The sequence below is a fragment of the Daphnia pulex genome, chromosome 8 (genome assembly GCF_021134715.1).
Source record: "Daphnia pulex isolate KAP4 chromosome 8, ASM2113471v1".
NCBI lineage: Eukaryota > Metazoa > Arthropoda > Branchiopoda > Diplostraca > Daphniidae > Daphnia > Daphnia pulex.
In genome coordinates this window covers 14,147,322-14,164,418 of record NC_060024.1, presented here as the reverse complement: position 1 = coordinate 14,164,418, position 17,097 = coordinate 14,147,322, and the positions used below count along the sequence as shown (strand labels likewise).

The 17,097-nt window shown below is 42.7% G+C and overlaps 4 protein-coding genes across 4 annotated transcripts; 1 reads left to right on the top strand and 3 right to left on the bottom strand.

Annotated features, from left to right (window-relative positions):
- Positions 1-830: 830 nt before the first annotated feature.
- On the bottom strand, positions 831-7,573 carry LOC124200418 (mucin-5AC-like). The gene is made up of 19 exons (XM_046596641.1): positions 7,473-7,573; positions 7,052-7,403; positions 6,599-6,904; positions 6,462-6,528; positions 6,228-6,392; positions 6,042-6,169; positions 5,838-5,962; positions 5,627-5,763; positions 4,337-5,551; positions 4,087-4,202; positions 3,886-4,016; positions 3,679-3,815; positions 2,740-3,615; positions 2,516-2,677; positions 2,308-2,438; positions 2,106-2,227; positions 1,892-2,028; positions 1,705-1,814; positions 831-1,637 (listed from the first exon to the last, which is right to left on the bottom strand). Exons 3-19 carry the CDS (start codon positions 6,638-6,640, stop codon positions 1,212-1,214), a joined length of 4,227 nt encoding a protein of 1,408 aa, XP_046452597.1. The 5' UTR covers positions 6,641-6,904; positions 7,052-7,403; positions 7,473-7,573; the 3' UTR covers positions 831-1,211.
- Positions 7,574-7,615: 42 nt separating this feature from the next.
- On the bottom strand, positions 7,616-14,253 carry LOC124200419 (mucin-5AC-like). Its single transcript, XM_046596643.1, has 9 exons — positions 14,204-14,253; positions 13,260-13,355; positions 10,167-10,230; positions 9,843-10,103; positions 9,592-9,731; positions 9,494-9,519; positions 9,336-9,431; positions 9,133-9,269; positions 7,616-9,066 (listed from the first exon to the last, which is right to left on the bottom strand). Exons 3-9 carry the CDS (start codon positions 10,222-10,224, stop codon positions 7,841-7,843), a joined length of 1,944 nt encoding a protein of 647 aa, XP_046452599.1. The 5' UTR covers positions 10,225-10,230; positions 13,260-13,355; positions 14,204-14,253; the 3' UTR covers positions 7,616-7,840.
- LOC124200423 lies at positions 11,666-13,156 on the top strand. The gene is made up of 2 exons (XM_046596657.1): positions 11,666-11,754; positions 11,887-13,156. Exons 1-2 carry the CDS (start codon positions 11,751-11,753, stop codon positions 13,080-13,082), a joined length of 1,200 nt encoding a protein of 399 aa, XP_046452613.1. The 5' UTR covers positions 11,666-11,750; the 3' UTR covers positions 13,083-13,156.
- A 142-nt stretch (positions 14,254-14,395) lies between the features above and the next one.
- LOC124200421 lies at positions 14,396-16,895 on the bottom strand. The gene is made up of 7 exons (XM_046596646.1): positions 16,361-16,895; positions 16,216-16,291; positions 15,744-16,157; positions 15,546-15,673; positions 15,362-15,483; positions 15,163-15,299; positions 14,396-15,094 (listed from the first exon to the last, which is right to left on the bottom strand). The coding sequence occupies exons 2-7, from the start codon at positions 16,280-16,282 to the stop codon at positions 14,565-14,567; spliced, it is 1,398 nt and encodes a 465-aa protein (XP_046452602.1). The 5' UTR covers positions 16,283-16,291; positions 16,361-16,895; the 3' UTR covers positions 14,396-14,564.
- Between the last annotated feature and the right edge of the window lie 202 nt (positions 16,896-17,097).

Sequence of the window (17,097 nt, the reverse complement as noted above, 5' to 3'; positions counted from 1 at the left end):
TTGCCACCAGGTGGCGCTGATTTCAATACTTAGAAAAGGGCACTTCTACTGCTCAGAACCATGTGAAACACACTTATTCTTGCATCTTTTAAGTGTAGTTTGGTTAAATTCTGAGCTATTTTAATTTTCAAATAGGTGGCGCCACTTTCGAAAATGAGGTTTTTTTACTGTTGAGTAGACGGCGCTGCAATCGAAAATTTGTAAACTTCGTATTGAAGCATTTCTACTGGCCGAATAATTTTTTAAATCCTATATTCGTGTTCCTCGTGTCCAGACGCATCTTCTAAGTGTATTTTGGTAAGATTCTGAGCTACTTTAATTTTGTCAAAAGATGGCGCTGACGTCGAAACTTTGAATTGAGTTTTGAAGCACTTCTACTGGTCGGATAATTTTTAAAAACCGATATTCGTGTTCCTCGTGTCAAGAACTACATGAATAAGTTATTTATGGGTTTTTTTCATTTTGCAGTGGTTGTCAATAGATGGCACTTATGTTAAAACTTTCAAATTACATTTTAACGCCCTTCTACTGGTCGGATCATTTTCATTACATTTCAATTATTTTATTAATGCTTTTTTCGAAAAGTTAAATGTGTTAATGCTTATTCGAAACGTGTTCGCTTGGAAAGCTAATATCACTGTGTTGTGATTCGCAAAATTCGTCTGCTCTTGTAGAATTGAAAACAAATTTGTTGAGATTTGAGAAAAGATTTTATCCTTGAAAATCGTTACTACCTAAGTTGATCCTTCATCATTATTAACCATCAAACTGGTTCAATTCGAAAGTCGAAACTGCCCTAGACTTGAGGTGAAATTTTGAACAGTTGTTCATTTTCATTTAATCATTTTATTCTCATGAAATACACCAGAGTTGAGTTCAAGGAATTAGCCAAATAACACATCACCGCAAATAAAAATGAAGGGTATGTACAAAGTCATTCGTCAGATTATTGCAAACCGAATCCCTGGATTAAGAATGAACCCCGACACCGCTCAGGAAGAATCGAATACCAAAAGATCGCGAATAATAATTTTAAAAAAAAAATGTCTGTAAAAAGCCACTAACAAGCAATCAAATAACTCTGTACGAACTACGAATGAATAGTCTTGGCATGAACCTAGAATATTCAGACACTTGTCGGAAACATATTATGCTTCAAAAGTTTGAAAATGTGACTTGAGCCGAGATTTAGACGACACATCTTGGGAATGCTAATGATGTTTCTTCAACGGACTGCGTATCTTTTTGGTTTCATTCAAAAGCCTCGTTATATAGGACAGTGCGTCATCGAAAACGTCATCGACAGGAATATTGGCCGACTTGGAAACTTCCAGGCTAACGTCATCGGATTCTTCTTCGCTAGAGCTCGGCAAGGACTGCTTGGAGCTGGGCGATTGTAGAATGAGCCAAAGATCTTCGAGATCTTCGTCGGAAGCATCCGAAAAAATCGTAGGATCGGACGTTGCGTTCGGGTAAAATGACGACAAGGACAGGATCGAGTCGGGAGATATTTGGGAGTAGGTACTAGTCTGGTGAGGAGTTATAAAGTTTTCTTTGGCTGAGAGATTATCCCCTGGATTGGTTTTCGACTGTGGGTAATCACCAGAGGACGGTTGATACACATCCGGTAAGACGACCTATTAAGTATCCAATACAAATGATTATATCATCAGTAAATTAGAATTGTTGATCATTTTTAATCACCGTAGGGACTCCCAGGTTTAGAGATTGACTCGCGAGCTGCTGCATCCAGCTGTTGTAAGATTTGGAGGCTTTGCTTTTCGTCAAATCCGATTCGTCTGTCAGACATTCGCCTATTTTTTTGTCGTCAATGAAATTTTCGTCATCACTGAGATTCGGCTAAATCAAACAGTTGAACTTGCTGACTGACCTGATAGGGTGAAAGCCAATCCTTCGGAGTAACCATCGTTGAGTCCGACATGTTTCAAGATAATAGTGACGTCTTCCGGCTGTTGGTTGTCGACGTACCACTGGAAGGCAGGAACGGTATGGACACGGCCGCAAATTCTTTTGAGAAAGTAAAGAATCAATCCCAAATCATTTCAGAATCGTGTAAAGCAATTCGAATAGAGTCAGTAACTTACTTGGATTCGTTCATGAAGGGAGCCACACGATAATAGCCTCTCAAACAATCCTCATCATCGGCCAGTCGACTGCGTTCGTCAACCGTCATGGTCACGACTCCGCGACGACAGTTGTTGCTCACCTAAGTATAGGCGCAGTAGTATTAGTCCACAGGGAATAAACGGGCGAAATGAAGCCCAGCAGTTAAACGACTCGACATACCTTGACATTCCAAGAGCAAATGAGAGGAGTGATGCGATTGAACGGGAACCAAGTCGATTTGACCGTGATAAACTCTTGATGCGAATTTGGATCACTTGACAGGGGGACCAAGACGTTGCCTCGGCACGTATCTGCCGTGAGAATCAAATCATTTCAATCATTTCTACTCCGCCTTCAGAAAAATCATTGACTGTGCTCGATTTAATACCTAGACGCAGTTGACCGCCATTGACAGTTGGCACGAAAGTTGAGGAGCTGTCAGTGTGCCATTCCGTGTTGTAAAATCCAGCCTGGATGCCCACACTCGGCTCTGGTGTTGTTGACGGTGTTCTAGGGGGTCGGGTGCTGGTCGTCGTCGTCATTTTAGGGACTATTTACACGCAGATGAGAAATAAACGGCCAGTGATGAATAGAATTGATTCGATAGATTACCTTTTGGTGTGTAGCTGATGGTCTGGCTCGAAAGAGATGGCCGTTTAGTAAATGGACGGGCCGTTGTGGTTGGAATTTGTGTAGTTGGACGAATGCTACTGGGCCGTGCGGTAGTCGACGGGAGGCGGAAATCGGAAGTGGAGTATATGTCCGACCAGGACTGCTGGGTTGAATTGGGAGATTTCAATATGAGCCAGGGGGTCTCAGGACTATGGCTGAAAATGACGGGGCTTTTGGTGGGCGCTGGCCTTGCGCTAGTCGCAGGACGTCGAGTAACTGGAGGAACTGAAGTCGATGGAATAACTTGAGTCCAAGGACGAACAGTGGTTGTTGTGGTTGACGAAGTGTGGACAAGTGGCCCAGTTTCCGACTCGTAGGAATCGTAAAAGTTGATCCAGGAACTCTTGACTGTACTAACAGGGGCTCTGGTGGTAGTAGACGGCTTCACAGTTGTCGACGGTTGGCGAATGATAACGGAAGGAATCGAGTTCGATGAAACTGGAACTGCCGACGGACGATCGGGAGCCAATATTTGAGAGGATTGCACGGTAAAATGAGTGGCTGCTGGATAAGCATTGGTCGAGGAACGATTGCCGCCGGTTTGGGGAGCTTGCAGTTGGGTGACTGTTGGTGGTGCAAACTCATCCTTGTGGCCGACGGAATTGGAAAACGAAGAGTCGTCGTACGGTTCGTCGGGTTCAATTTCGGAATAGGCCGAGCTGGTGCCAAGGCCAAATACGCCAGGAATGTGAACTCTAGGGCCGTCTCCACTTTTAAAGTCTTCCAAGACACGACTCATCCATCGATTTTGAGACCAATAATTGTCAATGACAACGTCCAGTTTCTTGACATCCGGCTTGCTCGGAATACACTCACCTAATCAAATTATAAGCCGTTACTATACCCATCGAAAGTTTTATAAAAATTTATTCTCGTCACCTTGAAGGCTAAACGAGAAACCTTCAGCTCGTCCGTCGTCGAGTCCAATGTTCTCCATAACTATCGTGACATCTTCGGGTTGCTGGTCGTCAATATACCAGTGCAGGGGCGGGGCAGTTCCGATTCGACCGCAGATTCTGTTCGTAATAACGAGTCGTATAATAATGAATGGGCGTGAATATTAAGCAAATGACGTGCGACACGTACTTGGCTTGCATCATGAACGGGAAAACGGTGTAATATCCCTTGGTGCATCCCTTGACGTCAGCCAGTCGGCTGCGCCCATCAACTCTCAACGTTATCCGTCCACGGCCATTCGTGCAGTTGGTGTTTCTCACCTTTTTAATTTAAAAAACAGTTGATTAAATTGTAGGGGGAAAATAATAGGGAATCATCACTTGATTATACCTTAACATTCCAAGTGCAGGACAATGGGAAGTTGCGTCCGGCAGGGAAATGCAACGATTCGTACGAAGAGAGACGATCAAAAGACAAGGGAACATTGATGGTACCTCCGCAAGTATCTGAAAGTAGTACAAAGTAGATATGCAAATTGATTGTTAAAACCAATAGCGTTTAAACCATTCAAACTAAACGGGCAAACACACTATTATCTATAAAATGTTCTCGACATTTCAACGCGTGATGAAAATCATACCGTATTGATCCCAACTAACGGAATGAACCATTGTTGGACGACGAATATATGAGAGGCCGGAATCTGATGACACGCTCGGCTGAACTGGACATACCGGACAAACTGGACTCTGAGGACATGTTGGGGGACTGGCCGAGGTATTTGGTTGACGACCTTTTACGTTTGGTTGGCTCGTTGTGCTTTTACTTTTACTTTTGCTGGGTTTTTTGTTCGGCTTTTTGGTAGTTTTAGTAGCTGGACGTTTGGTAACTAACGAAGAACTGACAACCGGCTGAACTTTCGGCAGCAACTGATTGTGATTGGGAGTTTTCATAATGAGCCAAGGGATCTCGCCATTCTCGTTGATGGGCATAGGAGCGATTTTATTCACGTGGGTATTGACTGGATTCTGCTGGTAAATGTCGGACGAGAAGGGCTGGCCTCCAGAGGAAGGCGATTTCAGGACCAGCCACGGCATATCCGAGTTATCATCATCATCAACATCCGGCTGTCGAGTTGTTGGTCGAGTTGAAGGACGTTTGGTAGTCGGCCTGGCGGTGGTCGTCCTAGGGCGAGTTGTTGGCTTTTTAGTTGTGGTGGCAGGGCGGGTAGTTTTGGGCGGGGACCGAGTAGTCGAGGACCGCTTAGTCGGCGGTCGAGTGGTGCTCGTTGGAGCACGAGTGGTTGGCCGATTTGTTCCGGCAGTTGGTCGGACAGTCGTCGAAGGAGGTCGGGCTGTGGACGGCTTATTAGTAGTGGGGCGGGCAGTGGTCGATGAGACTCTCGGTGTTGGTTTCTTGGTCGTGTTTTTAGTCGTCGGCTTCTTGGTAGTTGGCTTCTTGCTAGTTGTCGATTGAGGCCGTTTCGTAACTGGTTTTTCGCTTACCGACGATTTGGCATTGGCCGGGCTACGGGTCAACACGTTTGGAGAGACGGTTGTTGGAGTCTCCCACGTTTGATGGTCGACGGTCGATTTGTGGCTGCGGTAGTAGTCCAGGCTGAACGGCATGGTGACTATCGAAGGCGACATGGTCGTCGTTGCTAGTGGAATCTCGGAATTCTCTCCTTGCCTTTCCGTGAAGTTATTGCTCATTGAAATGTCGTTGCCGGAATCATCGGTAGAGAAGACCACGATCGGGACGCCGTAATCGGTTGAATTTCTCGCGAGCCAGTGGCTGGTGGAATTCATCGTGGATCCGTCAATGGTCACGTTCACTTCGTTGGATAGACATTCGCCTGATTGGAATTTTGAAATTAAAGAGATTGCAATCACATTGAACATTTTTTTTAATTAAATATCTAACGCATCACCTGTTAGAGTAAACGACAATCCTTCCGAATTGCCATCATTGAGGCCGATATGTTTCAAGCTGATGGTAACATTTTCGGGCTGTCGATCATCGACGTGCCATTGAAAAGGCGGAACAGTTCCAATACGCCCGCAGATTCTTTAAAGAAAAGAAAAAGATGTCGAATCATTAGATTAGGCAGCAATGACTAATGTCGAATAGGCTGATTATACTTGGCTTCCTTCATGAAAGGTGAAACGCGATAAAATCCATTGAGACATCCTTCTTCATCCGACAGTCGACTGAGCTCATCTACAGTCATGGTCACCAGCCCGCGATTGCAGTTCGTATTGCTCACCTGCGCATTGTGAATAAAACAGAGGTGCAAAGTTTTAGAAAAATCCTCATTGACTGAACAAATAAACCGGCATTTTTACCTCCACTTTCCAAGAGCAAACCAACGGGCGGGTTCGTCCGGCAGGAAAATCAATTGATTTGTAGGTCTGCTCAATAAGGATATTCCGGTCATTTGATAAGGGGACCAGAATATTACCACCGCAAGCATCTTTCGATAGAAATCCAAGCGTTAATCAACACATTTCGTATAGCGAGGGAAAACGTACCATATTGGCCCCAACTAACGGGCCGGGGGCTTTTCATTGGACGCATGCTGCTAGCTGGCCGACTGCGTCTGTAAAACGAACGCAAACTGTCTCTGTCCATCGACAATGTGGGCATTGTCGGCACTGGATCCAATTTCTTTTCCAGCAGTCGGCTCGATATGGAACCTGTAAAACAAAAAAGTCCATTTGATCGTAAACAAATCCCCTGGTGAGCCAAACAATCAAAACGTCTACCTGTCAAAGCGAGCGGCACGAGGACACAAAAGCTGAACAACAAGACGTGCCAATTTCGACGCATTATCTAAAGTGAATTAATAAGAAGCGTCTTTGTATAGTTCCAATTAATTTTTAATGATTGGGTAATTGGTTACCTTTTCAGTGTCGAATCTCAGTAAAAGAAAGCTGGGCATCATCACTGCACAAAGGGTACTTTGCAAAGCGATGCAGTGGCGACGAGACGAGATCCTGTTTCGTCCACAGGAGCTGATTCAAATGCTGGGCGAAGACTGAACAATTACGGAAACAAACAATCGCCTTTTTTCTCCTCTTTTTGGCTCAGATGGTCGACAAAAATCAAGTCGCACACTCTAGACGACAACATAAACTTTTGGTTTCCTCGTGTGTGCGTCTCTTCTCGGTTCTCACGTGCACCGCGTATAGCGCGTGCAGCCAAACATCTGTGAAATGAAAAGTTGAAAAAATAAAAAAGTGAGATTACGATTGCCCGTATCGCCAGCAGTTCCGTTCGATTGGTCATTCAACCGATGACTTTCTCCGCAGTAAACGAGTATAGACGGGCGCAGCAGTACTGTTTGTTCTCTTACCTTCCAAAGCATTTCCCTAGCCGTGATTCACCGTTTTAGCCTTTAATCAAGCCAATCAAGCTGGAATTCCGCCAGGTAACCTTTACTCGTCTAGAACCGAGACCTTCTTGGAAGACGAAAAATTGGCCCCATCAATTTCAATACTAAATTAGAGCAAAAGACTAGAATCAAAACTCAATGATTTAAAATTAAGTGCGAAGAAATGTAGAGGAATTATCATCTCCTTGCTAACCACGAAACCATTCATCCGCATCGTATCCAAATAAAGATTGCGTTACGTGAGAAGATGTAGGGTTGGATGGGGACGCCAGTCGAAGGAAAAGTTGATCCCGTAATACTCGCGTGTATAAAACTGTACAAAATCATTAAAAAGATGTTCAGTTATTTGAAGGTTTTTAGCGGTACAATTAGAAACTGTTACCTATTAAATTCGGATTCCAAGCGGCACATCTTCTTCCGTAACTGATTTTCTTTTTCGACGGCGGTCAGCAATAGTCGTGGGGGAAAGATTTTGGTTTCTATTGATTCTTTCGGTACAGAAATACACATCAAAGCTATGCATGATTTCTCGGTACGGTTAAACTTTTCCAATTTATTGGTCTTCATTGAAACTACAAAATAGGAAGGCCCTTCCGTCATGCCAGCAAAGTGCGACATTCCTTCAACGTTTCAAAATAAATTGGCGAAAACTTAACAAGATAAATCAAACAAGATGATAACTAATGAACTAAATAACGGTAATTAAGTTAGTTTCAATATTGGAAAATTGCCTTTCATGTTAAACGGGATTTAAAAGAATGATGGGAATTCGTTAAAGTCTTTAAATACTAGCCGATTCGGCGGATGGATTTGTTTCCGGATGGGCTTCTTGGGCAACGATTTTTGTAGCAGTGGATTGTCCAACAGCGTCGTGATGTAAGACAAAGCATCGTCGAAAACCTCGTCGACAGGGAAATTGGCTAAATCTGGGTTTTCAATGGTGACAGAATTGAAATCTCCCCCGTCAACAACAGCAGTTTCCGACAGGTAGGTTTCAGGGCTGGGGAGGATGGCGGGAGTCTCGTAATAATCACTGACGACGGGCAGATAGGCGGGAGTGCTGCTCGTAGGAGGATCGAGGTCGGGAGTCGAAGGTTGCACATTGGGCTGGTAAGACGCCACCGATTGGTTGTGGTGGTTGTACTTGAGGATGACGACTTCCTGAGTCGTTAATGGTTTACTGTGACTGGTCGTTGCTGAAATGGGAGATAAACTTGTCGGGGCAACGGTAACGGTAGACGGTGGAGGAGATTCAGTTGAGGGCAAGGAATGGATTTTCAGTTCGTCCCAAGGAGTCTCCAAGTCAAAAACGGAAGGTTTCGGCGGTTTAGTCGGGGGTTTCGTGTTGCCGCTCATTGGCAAAGTTGTCGCTGACGACGACGTCGATTGGATTCGATTAGGGAACTTGATGTTGAGAATGGGATGAGGTTTGGGGTTGTTATCGAACGGCAAGGGCAGAGGTCTGGGGGTGAGTGTTGTACTCGTCGAAGGAGATCCTGATGAGGATTGGTTGGGAGGTTGGAGAGGCTTGAGGACGTCCCAAGGAGTCTCCAGATCGAAATCAGGAATGGGGCGCTTGGTGGTTGTGGTTGTAGTTGTAGCAGTGGTGGTTGTTGTTTTTTTGGGAGGTAGCGTTGTTGTTGTTGTTGCAGTGGTGGTTGTTGTTTCAACGGTGGTTGATGTCGACGACGACGTGGTCTGGTTGCGTTCCTTATCCTTTTGAATGAGCATGAGCATCTCAGCATCGCTATTGCCCGTGTCAACTGGCAGTGGCTTGGTAGACTCAGCGTTTGCTGCAGTTTGGGCCGGCAAAGGACTGTTACCTGTGGCCGCAACAACGCCCGGAATGACCACCGTAGGGACGCCGGATAGAGCAGAGTCGGATAACATTCGATACATCCACCGACCATTGGCCCCGCTGTTTTCCTTGCCGATGTCAAACTTTTTAATGCCAATTTCAATCGGCAGACATTCGCCTATCGACAATAAATACGAATTAGAAATTGAGACTCGTTACCACCTAATTCGAATTAAAGTCTCACCTGAGAGAGTAAATGAAAATCCCTCGGCGAATCCGTCGTTCAGTCCGATATTCTTCATCGTGATGGTGACAACTTCGGGCTTGGAATCTTCAACGTACCAGTAGTAGGGCTGGATGTAGTTGATGCGACCGCAAATCCTATTTGACCACACATCAAAATTATCGAGAAAAACAAATTCTACTTTATTTAAACGTAATTATTACTTGGCTTCCTTCATGAAGGGGGAAACACGAATGTATCCTTTGGAGCATCCTTCTTCATCCGGCAATCGACTGCGACCATCCACTCTCAACGTGATACTATTAGGGAAATATTATATTAATTATATTATAACAATTATTAAATAATAATTTATTAATACCGGGCACGACTGCAGTTCTTAGTCGCCTATACAAATTCCCCTCAATAACTCGTTAGTGAATTTTTTACGATAACATATTAAACTGTTAATAGAAATACCTGGACATTCCAATTGCAGACCAAGGGATAGGTGCGTCCGGCCGGAAAATCAGTCGACTTGTAAGTGGGTTTGATCGTTTGCTCTGCCAGGACCTTTCGGTTGTAAGTCAACGGGACAACGATGGTGCTCCCGCACGTATCTGTCATCAAAATACAAATCATTTTAAAATATTGAACACAAGTTTTTAAATCAGAATGTCCTGAAACGGAAAGATTGGCCTGGATCGATTAAAGAAAAAGGCGATTATTACCGTACTGATAAGTTCCCTTTTTTGGCGGAGCAATGGGAATGGATGAGCTCCCAACGTAACCCGGGGTAGATAGAGTGTGAGCAAACGACTGCACGACTTCCGGGTTGTAATAAGGTTTGTAGTCGTCGGTGGCACTAAAGTAACCCACGTAATCGACCACGTTTCCCATATTTTTGTTGATCGTTTTGTTGGCGCTGTTCTTGACATTGGCGAACAACGACGCGATCGGGTTCGAGATGCGCGAATGGACTTTGAAGACTCCTAATTTCAAACACACGAAACCAATCAGAATGTTAAAATGAAGCCTACTGAAATGATTTCTACCTGCCGATGTCAAGGGGACGGCAAAGCAGAACAAAACCCAAAGAAACAATTGACGCATTTCGGCCTGCAACAAAAATGAGAAAAAATGATGAATCCAAAAAAAATATGGTCAAGGAGACAAAGCACAAACAACAAAACGAGCAAGAGAATATCTACAGTCTGTGCAACTCACCACGCAAATCTCAATCCAAACTGAGGTCTGACTATTATTAGCGATTCAAATTCTTCGGAGGTTGGAAGGACACTGGATAAATACTTGATGAAACCGTCGCCTTTTTCCCTAGAATTTTCTCCAACATCCAAGGAGCCTCCCAATACCAAACTACATAACAAAGCTTTCTCAATTCAGTTTTTTTTGTGTTTGTTTGGTTTGTTTGTCTTTTTCACAAGTTTTCCCTTCCCTATCTCTTCTGTCGACTGTATAGACCTATAAAAGAAAGCACCCCGATAGCAAATAGGACATCATCGATTCTCGTATCCATTTTTCCGGACGGCGAGGTGTCCACTCATCCGCAAAAAAGAAAGGACACGCACCAAGCCACCAAGGTGTTACATCATTCAATTTCAAACATGACGCTGCCTTTTTCTAAAAAGCAAATACAAATGTCAATGTCTGAGGATTAAATACGCATTAAGTGTTATCTCTAATGTACCGGCTATCACAACTGCTCTGCTCAAAAACGTTTCCTTTATCAGCCTAGAACTACTGTATACACGTTGGTATATACGGAATCAGCTCAACAGACGCGGACGCCATACAGAGGGCCTCAATCGCCTAGAGATGACCTAGATAAGTAGGGTTTTACGATGTTATGAGAGTCGTTTAACTGCTATACCAAGTGAAAGAGTTGTGAATTGTTTCCAATTCATGTCGTTAGTGAAACCTTCTATTTATATACTTTTTATTAGCCTACAAATAATAATACATAATAGGTTTCTATGGGCATTTCTAATGCGATTTTAAATAATGCCCAGTAAAATTCAATAAATATCTGGAGCTCAACTATTTATTGCTCTGCGGAAATTCATTACCTCTTTTTATCTGCAAGTCGATGTCAGGCGCGGATTGACTTGAAGATTTGTAGTGCAACTACGCACAAGCTACATGTTGCAAGGGCGACGTTTTATCCGTTTTATCTTAATTCGCCTTGAAAGTTCAACCGTCAACTGAATCAGCTGGCCAAGAGTTGGCCAAAGTCTAAAAAAATAACAAAAAGAAAAACATGTGAGATGGACAGGGTATTGAGTAATGTCTTTTTTTTTCGAAGAGCATATTAAATTCAGTTCAATTTGGTAATAAAAAATCTTGAATTAAACGATCACGAAGGATAATAAACGGTGAGCAATAACAATTATTTAATGCTTTTATCTTCTGTCCACTCATCTCCACCCATGTTTGGATTGTTTGGTCTTTGTTTGAACGTTGCCCTTTTATCAAAATTACATATCTATAAAAAAAAAGGCACGGGAGTGTATTCTGACTCGGTGAGTCGGTGCCAGTATCGTTCAATCTACCTTTGCTAGCTCATCTCATCTACAAGTTTGTGTTTTCAGTATCAAACCGATAATAAAAACGCCGCCATTATGGGTAAAAAACCGTTGTCCGTCGTCTATTTATACAAATAACCTTTGACTTAAGCTTTTGACATAACATTAATATCGACTTACACTTGCCAGCGGATGAATGTAAAACACGAATTAATTCTTAACGTTTTGCTAGGTTTTTTGGGGAGATGCCTTGATTGGGGCACTGAGAAGATTGGGCGACACAAAAACCTACTAACAATTTCCACGCTTTCATTGATTATTAATTCTTCTTTAAAAGGGGGCAAAGCTGGAGCTGAAGTGGGGGGCCCTGCTGGCGCTGTTACCGGTGCAAGCATCTGTTTGACAATCGCTGTCGGAGTAGTCGTGGCAAAATCAATTTTTGGCACACAGGAAACTGGAGAGGTCGTTCCTAATGCTTTCAAACCGTTTCCAACAGGTGACGCTCGATCAAACAAAAGATTCAAACATTTTACATGTGATGCATCGGGGAGCACCGAGAACGGAGACATGGAAACAACTTGGACAGAAGAAGAAGAGGCGATGTCAAACAAAAGCCAAAAGGACCCGAAAAAGGAAAAAGAAGAAAAAGGCAAAGATTGCAGTGAATGCATACCGCAGACAGACGAAGATATCAAAGAGCTGTGCGATTTGATTCAATCGTTAAGTAATCTTCTAAATGAAATTCGAAACAATGGTGACAAGCTGCTGTCGAAAAAACCGAAATATTTCAAAAAATTGCTCGATTTACTAACGAAATTGATTCACACACACGGCGCCGTGTTTCAACGAAGTGAGGCGCCGGAGGCGAGGGGTATCACATTGATTCCCTTTCGCATCGCACAAGTACAAAACCCGCCCGAACTGTTTTTCGATGGACGCATTCAAGAGTTCTTTAGTACCATGCTGACGCCTATCAACAATTCAAACGATTCCAACAATTCAAACGATTCCAACGAGACTTCAGAATCATTCAAGAACATCAAAGGTCTCATCTACTGCATCCAATGCCAAATATGTCGAGGCGACAACCAAAACGTATTTAACTACGTGGGGCAGACTGTCCAACTTGTGGCGAAACGGGGAACAAAGCATTACAGAGTCATCAAGACCCAAGATGGCCACCCGCTACACAATCACTTAACAAAGAAACACGAAATAATATGTCAGAATGGCCAGATTAATGTCGGTATTCTTTCAAATGCTTACAAAATCTATTTGGTTCACGACTTAAGCGACAACGCAACGTCCCCAAGAGTAGACAAGAGTTGTAAGAGAGAGACGGACAAGCGCATTCGTCGCTCCTGGGAAATGTTTTACCAGTGGATCTACAGAGCAATGGACTTTGACGGCGGTGGCAGTAGAAGATAACACCAGACGGGCTTTAAAAAACAGTAGTTGTTTGTAGTTGATTATTGAACAAATACAATTTCATGAAACTCAGATATTTTCACTCAAATCATGTTTTTGTTAGCGCTCGAGATTTCTAGAGATTGACGCAATGAGTCCAATGACTGAGCCGCAGGGGGGATGGGAAATGTAAAATACCTGAGACGATAGTCGGCTGCTGAGGAGATTGATAGTGACTTCTAATAGTAATAACGCAGGTACCAATTTTCTCACCAAGGATATCACAGCTTTAATCTAAACAGAAGGAAACTTGTTAAATTTTTAAAATCAAGATAAGGGGGTTCAGGTTATCACATGCAACAACTTCTTCATTGAGTCTACACTTTAAAGTCCTTAAAAAAATATAGTATATTAACTCACATACATTATTTTGTTTTTTATAGGCAGATAAAACTTTGTTTCTGAATAGCCTAGCTACTACTACATTTCAGTGGTGTGAACAGTAGACTATGATTGGATCTTGGACGAATCCCACCTTCTGCAGCAAAATCAAATATGAAGGCTGATAAGTGCTACATGCTGCTGTTCTACTGTCACATGTTTATACAGAGACATTGCATAAACAGGGTCTAACAAGGTGAACAAATCTTGAACAGTTAATAAACTACTGACCACACATACCCAATTTTGTCAACCGTCCTACTGTGAAAACAGAGACTAGTGAAAGTAATTCAGTAATTTAAAAACCAAGGGCATAATGGAATTTAAATGTATCACAGTAGCCCATATACCTATAAAATACCTTATATAGTAAATGTTAATTTGACAGTGCATAGGGATGTCAGCATGATGTCGGCATGTCAATAGAAAATTTTGTGATTTCAATAGAACACTACATATTCTAATACATCACAGAAAAAAATTTAATAAATGATAATTTTAAGCTGAACTAACCAAGATTTCCTTCGATTCGTTCGGAAAAAGTACACATGGTGAAAGTAGGGTGAATTCCTGGATTTTGACATGCAGTGAACTTCTTAATTTCTTACATCTCAAAGAATATTTTGCCCTATACTTTTACATTCTTTTAAAAAAGACGAGACTGAAAAGAAATGCGATAATAATTCTTCAATGCATGTTACCGTAATCGTGTTAAAAAAAGAAGACTTTTGCTCCAGTCCATGCTCGAGTCCGATTGATTTGAAACTTGCAAGTCAAAGAACGAATAAGTCGGCCATTACAATGGGGAATGGGAAGGGAAATCGGTTTTGGCAACCTATCTGAACCCAATTTCCTGCGATTCCGGTTTAAAACCGTTTAATTAAAAAATTTTCTACAACGATTACGTTCTAATGTATTTCGCAATTTCGTTTAAACAAAATTAAAATATGTGTTCAAGACATTCATGCTTTTAACTTAATAAATCGAATATTCCTCTGTAATACAAATCTACATACCGAAAAAAAAAATTCTAGTAAAATGGGAGGAACATGGGAACACGGTTTATTGTTTCGTTAATGGCTTGCGTGCCTTTAATGGCTTATCCAATAGTGTCGTAATGTACGAAATAGCATCGTCGAGATCTTCGTCGACAGCAATCGGAATGTTGGGTCTTTGTGGAGTCGTTTGCTGCTGTGTTGTTATTTCATGTGGATAACTTTGCGACCAGGACGACTGATCGGCGGGAGTGGTTGACACCGGACGATTTGTCTGTGATGGTTTGCTGGCTGCCACAACTGGCACAACTGGAGTCAGAAAAGAACTGGGCGTCCAAATCTGATCGGGAGAGATTGGCTGGATGGGAGGCTCGGAACCGGAATCAAGCGAAGGATTCAAGACGAATAAAGAATCAGAATTGTCGTCTGGCGGATTATTAGTTTCCGCTACGGTAACGCTGGCCAAATCCAAACCTGGGATGACCACGGTGGGATAACCGTTGGTTGCGTAATCTTTGTAGAGTTTCTGCATCCAGGTGCTGTAGGATTTCAAGGCTTTGCTTTTCGTCATGTCGGAATCGTTTGGAAGACATTCGCCTGTAGGATTTTAAAAAGATTTAAAATAATAAAGAAAAACATGGACATTGGTAATGTCTAAAATTCACCTTGAAGGGTGAAACCCAATCCTTCAGAGTATCCGTCGTTGAGTCCGTCGTGTTTCAAAGTGATGACGACATCTTCCGGTTCTCTTTCGTCGACGTACCACTTGAAGGGCGGAACGGTGTCGACACGTCCGCAAATTCTGTTCCGCAAAGAGCAGATTGATACTGTTGTCATAACCCAATTAACTCATATTCTATCTACTTGGCTTGTTTCATGAACGGAGAAACCCGATAAAATCCATCGCCGCAATCCTCTTCGTCCGAGAGTCGACTGAGTTCGTTGATTTTCATAGTGATGAGTCCCCGGCGGCAGTTTTTACTCACCTGTTAGTCGGTTAAACGAAAATGAAATAATGAAATTAAATTTTGAATGAAAGTCGAATTACCTTGACATTCCAGATGCTGACGAGGGGCGTTTTGCGTTCGTACGGGAAACTGGGCGATTTGACCGTGAACTTTTTATTGAAATCGGGATTGATTGAGATGGGGACGAGGATCGTTCCTTTGTACGTGTCTGCCGGTTAATTTAATTAAAACAAAAGTTAATCTTTGCCTTCATATTCTATCAAATAAGAGTAACTTACTGGTTTTCTTGTTGTTGTACTGCGCATTGTAGACATCGTCGAGGGAACTTTCGTACGACGATTCGACGACTTCACCGTTTAAAATCTGCGAGTGGGTATTGCTGGAATAGTAATTGCTCCCGTGGCCGTTTGTGGTTTGCGAACTGTGAGAACCGCTGGTGATGACCAGTTGCCTCGTCTCGGGACTGTCCTCTTCTTTCGATTCGACAGCTGTTGTAACATTATTCAGCAGCTTATCGTCTGTTTTGACTAGCGTCGGAACGTGCGGTGGCTCTGGCGTACTAGTGTTGAAATGACCCAAACTGCCAAAAATAATTCGGTTGGTGGCTTTTTCGATTTTGCTGCTGCCAGCTTTCAAGCCCCGCCAAAACGACGAAATGGGATTGGGGAGTCGCTGGATTCGCACCCTCAGTCCTTTTTTTAGAGAAATGAATAAAGTTTGAAATGGAATAAGAAAGACAATTGGAATTACCAGCCGAAGAGGTGAGTGAGACGACAAGGCAGAGGCCGAGCAACAAGACGAGAAACGGTTGGCGCATTTCTGTCGTCTGCAAGAGATCAGAAAATTGAAATTGTCAATGAAAAGGCGGAATATTTAAAAATATTTGTATACTTGCCTTAAAGTATTTGTAGCGATTCAATCAAAGGAAACAATTTGAATGATGCCCAGCAGTCGATTCCAATGCTTCAAAGACCGAACCGAGACTGGAAGACGATAGGATCTTGCAATGGCTTTTTGACTTTTGCATTTTATCCGCAGGCAATGGGCACTGATATATGTAAAACTAGGATATTCCCGCGTATATAGCCTCCTATTTGAACGCGTATACTTCTCACGCTCACGAAAACTACCGCGCTCAAATGGGTTTCTCAGTTTTTGATATTTACGTGCATTGTGACCTCTAGCAAAGAGCTACTCGCGTATAAATAGGACATTATACACGCACGCGATATCCGATTTGAAACTGCGTCCCACATTGGTTTTAAGCACAGGGAAAAGAAGCTTGAGAACTCTTTCAACTTTTTCAGATGTTTTTGTTTTTTCTCTCAAATTAGCCTGCTTTCAAACAGTTTGCTTATAGACAATAATCAGCTCATCCTCTTTGGCTCCTCTGCTGTTAAACGAAATAAAACAGATTTTTACGGATCAAGAATTAATGCAACTTACAAATGTGATACCACCAATAAAAACCACGTTGGTTGTAGAAAACTAAAAATGGGAGCCAAATATTTCACAATGTAAAACCTTAACGGTTTTCTATTCCTAGGCAGTGCCATTACAAATTTACAAGCATTGTAAATGTGTGCTAAAATATTTGGAATCGTTCCCAGCGCAGTCAAAAACTGACTACGC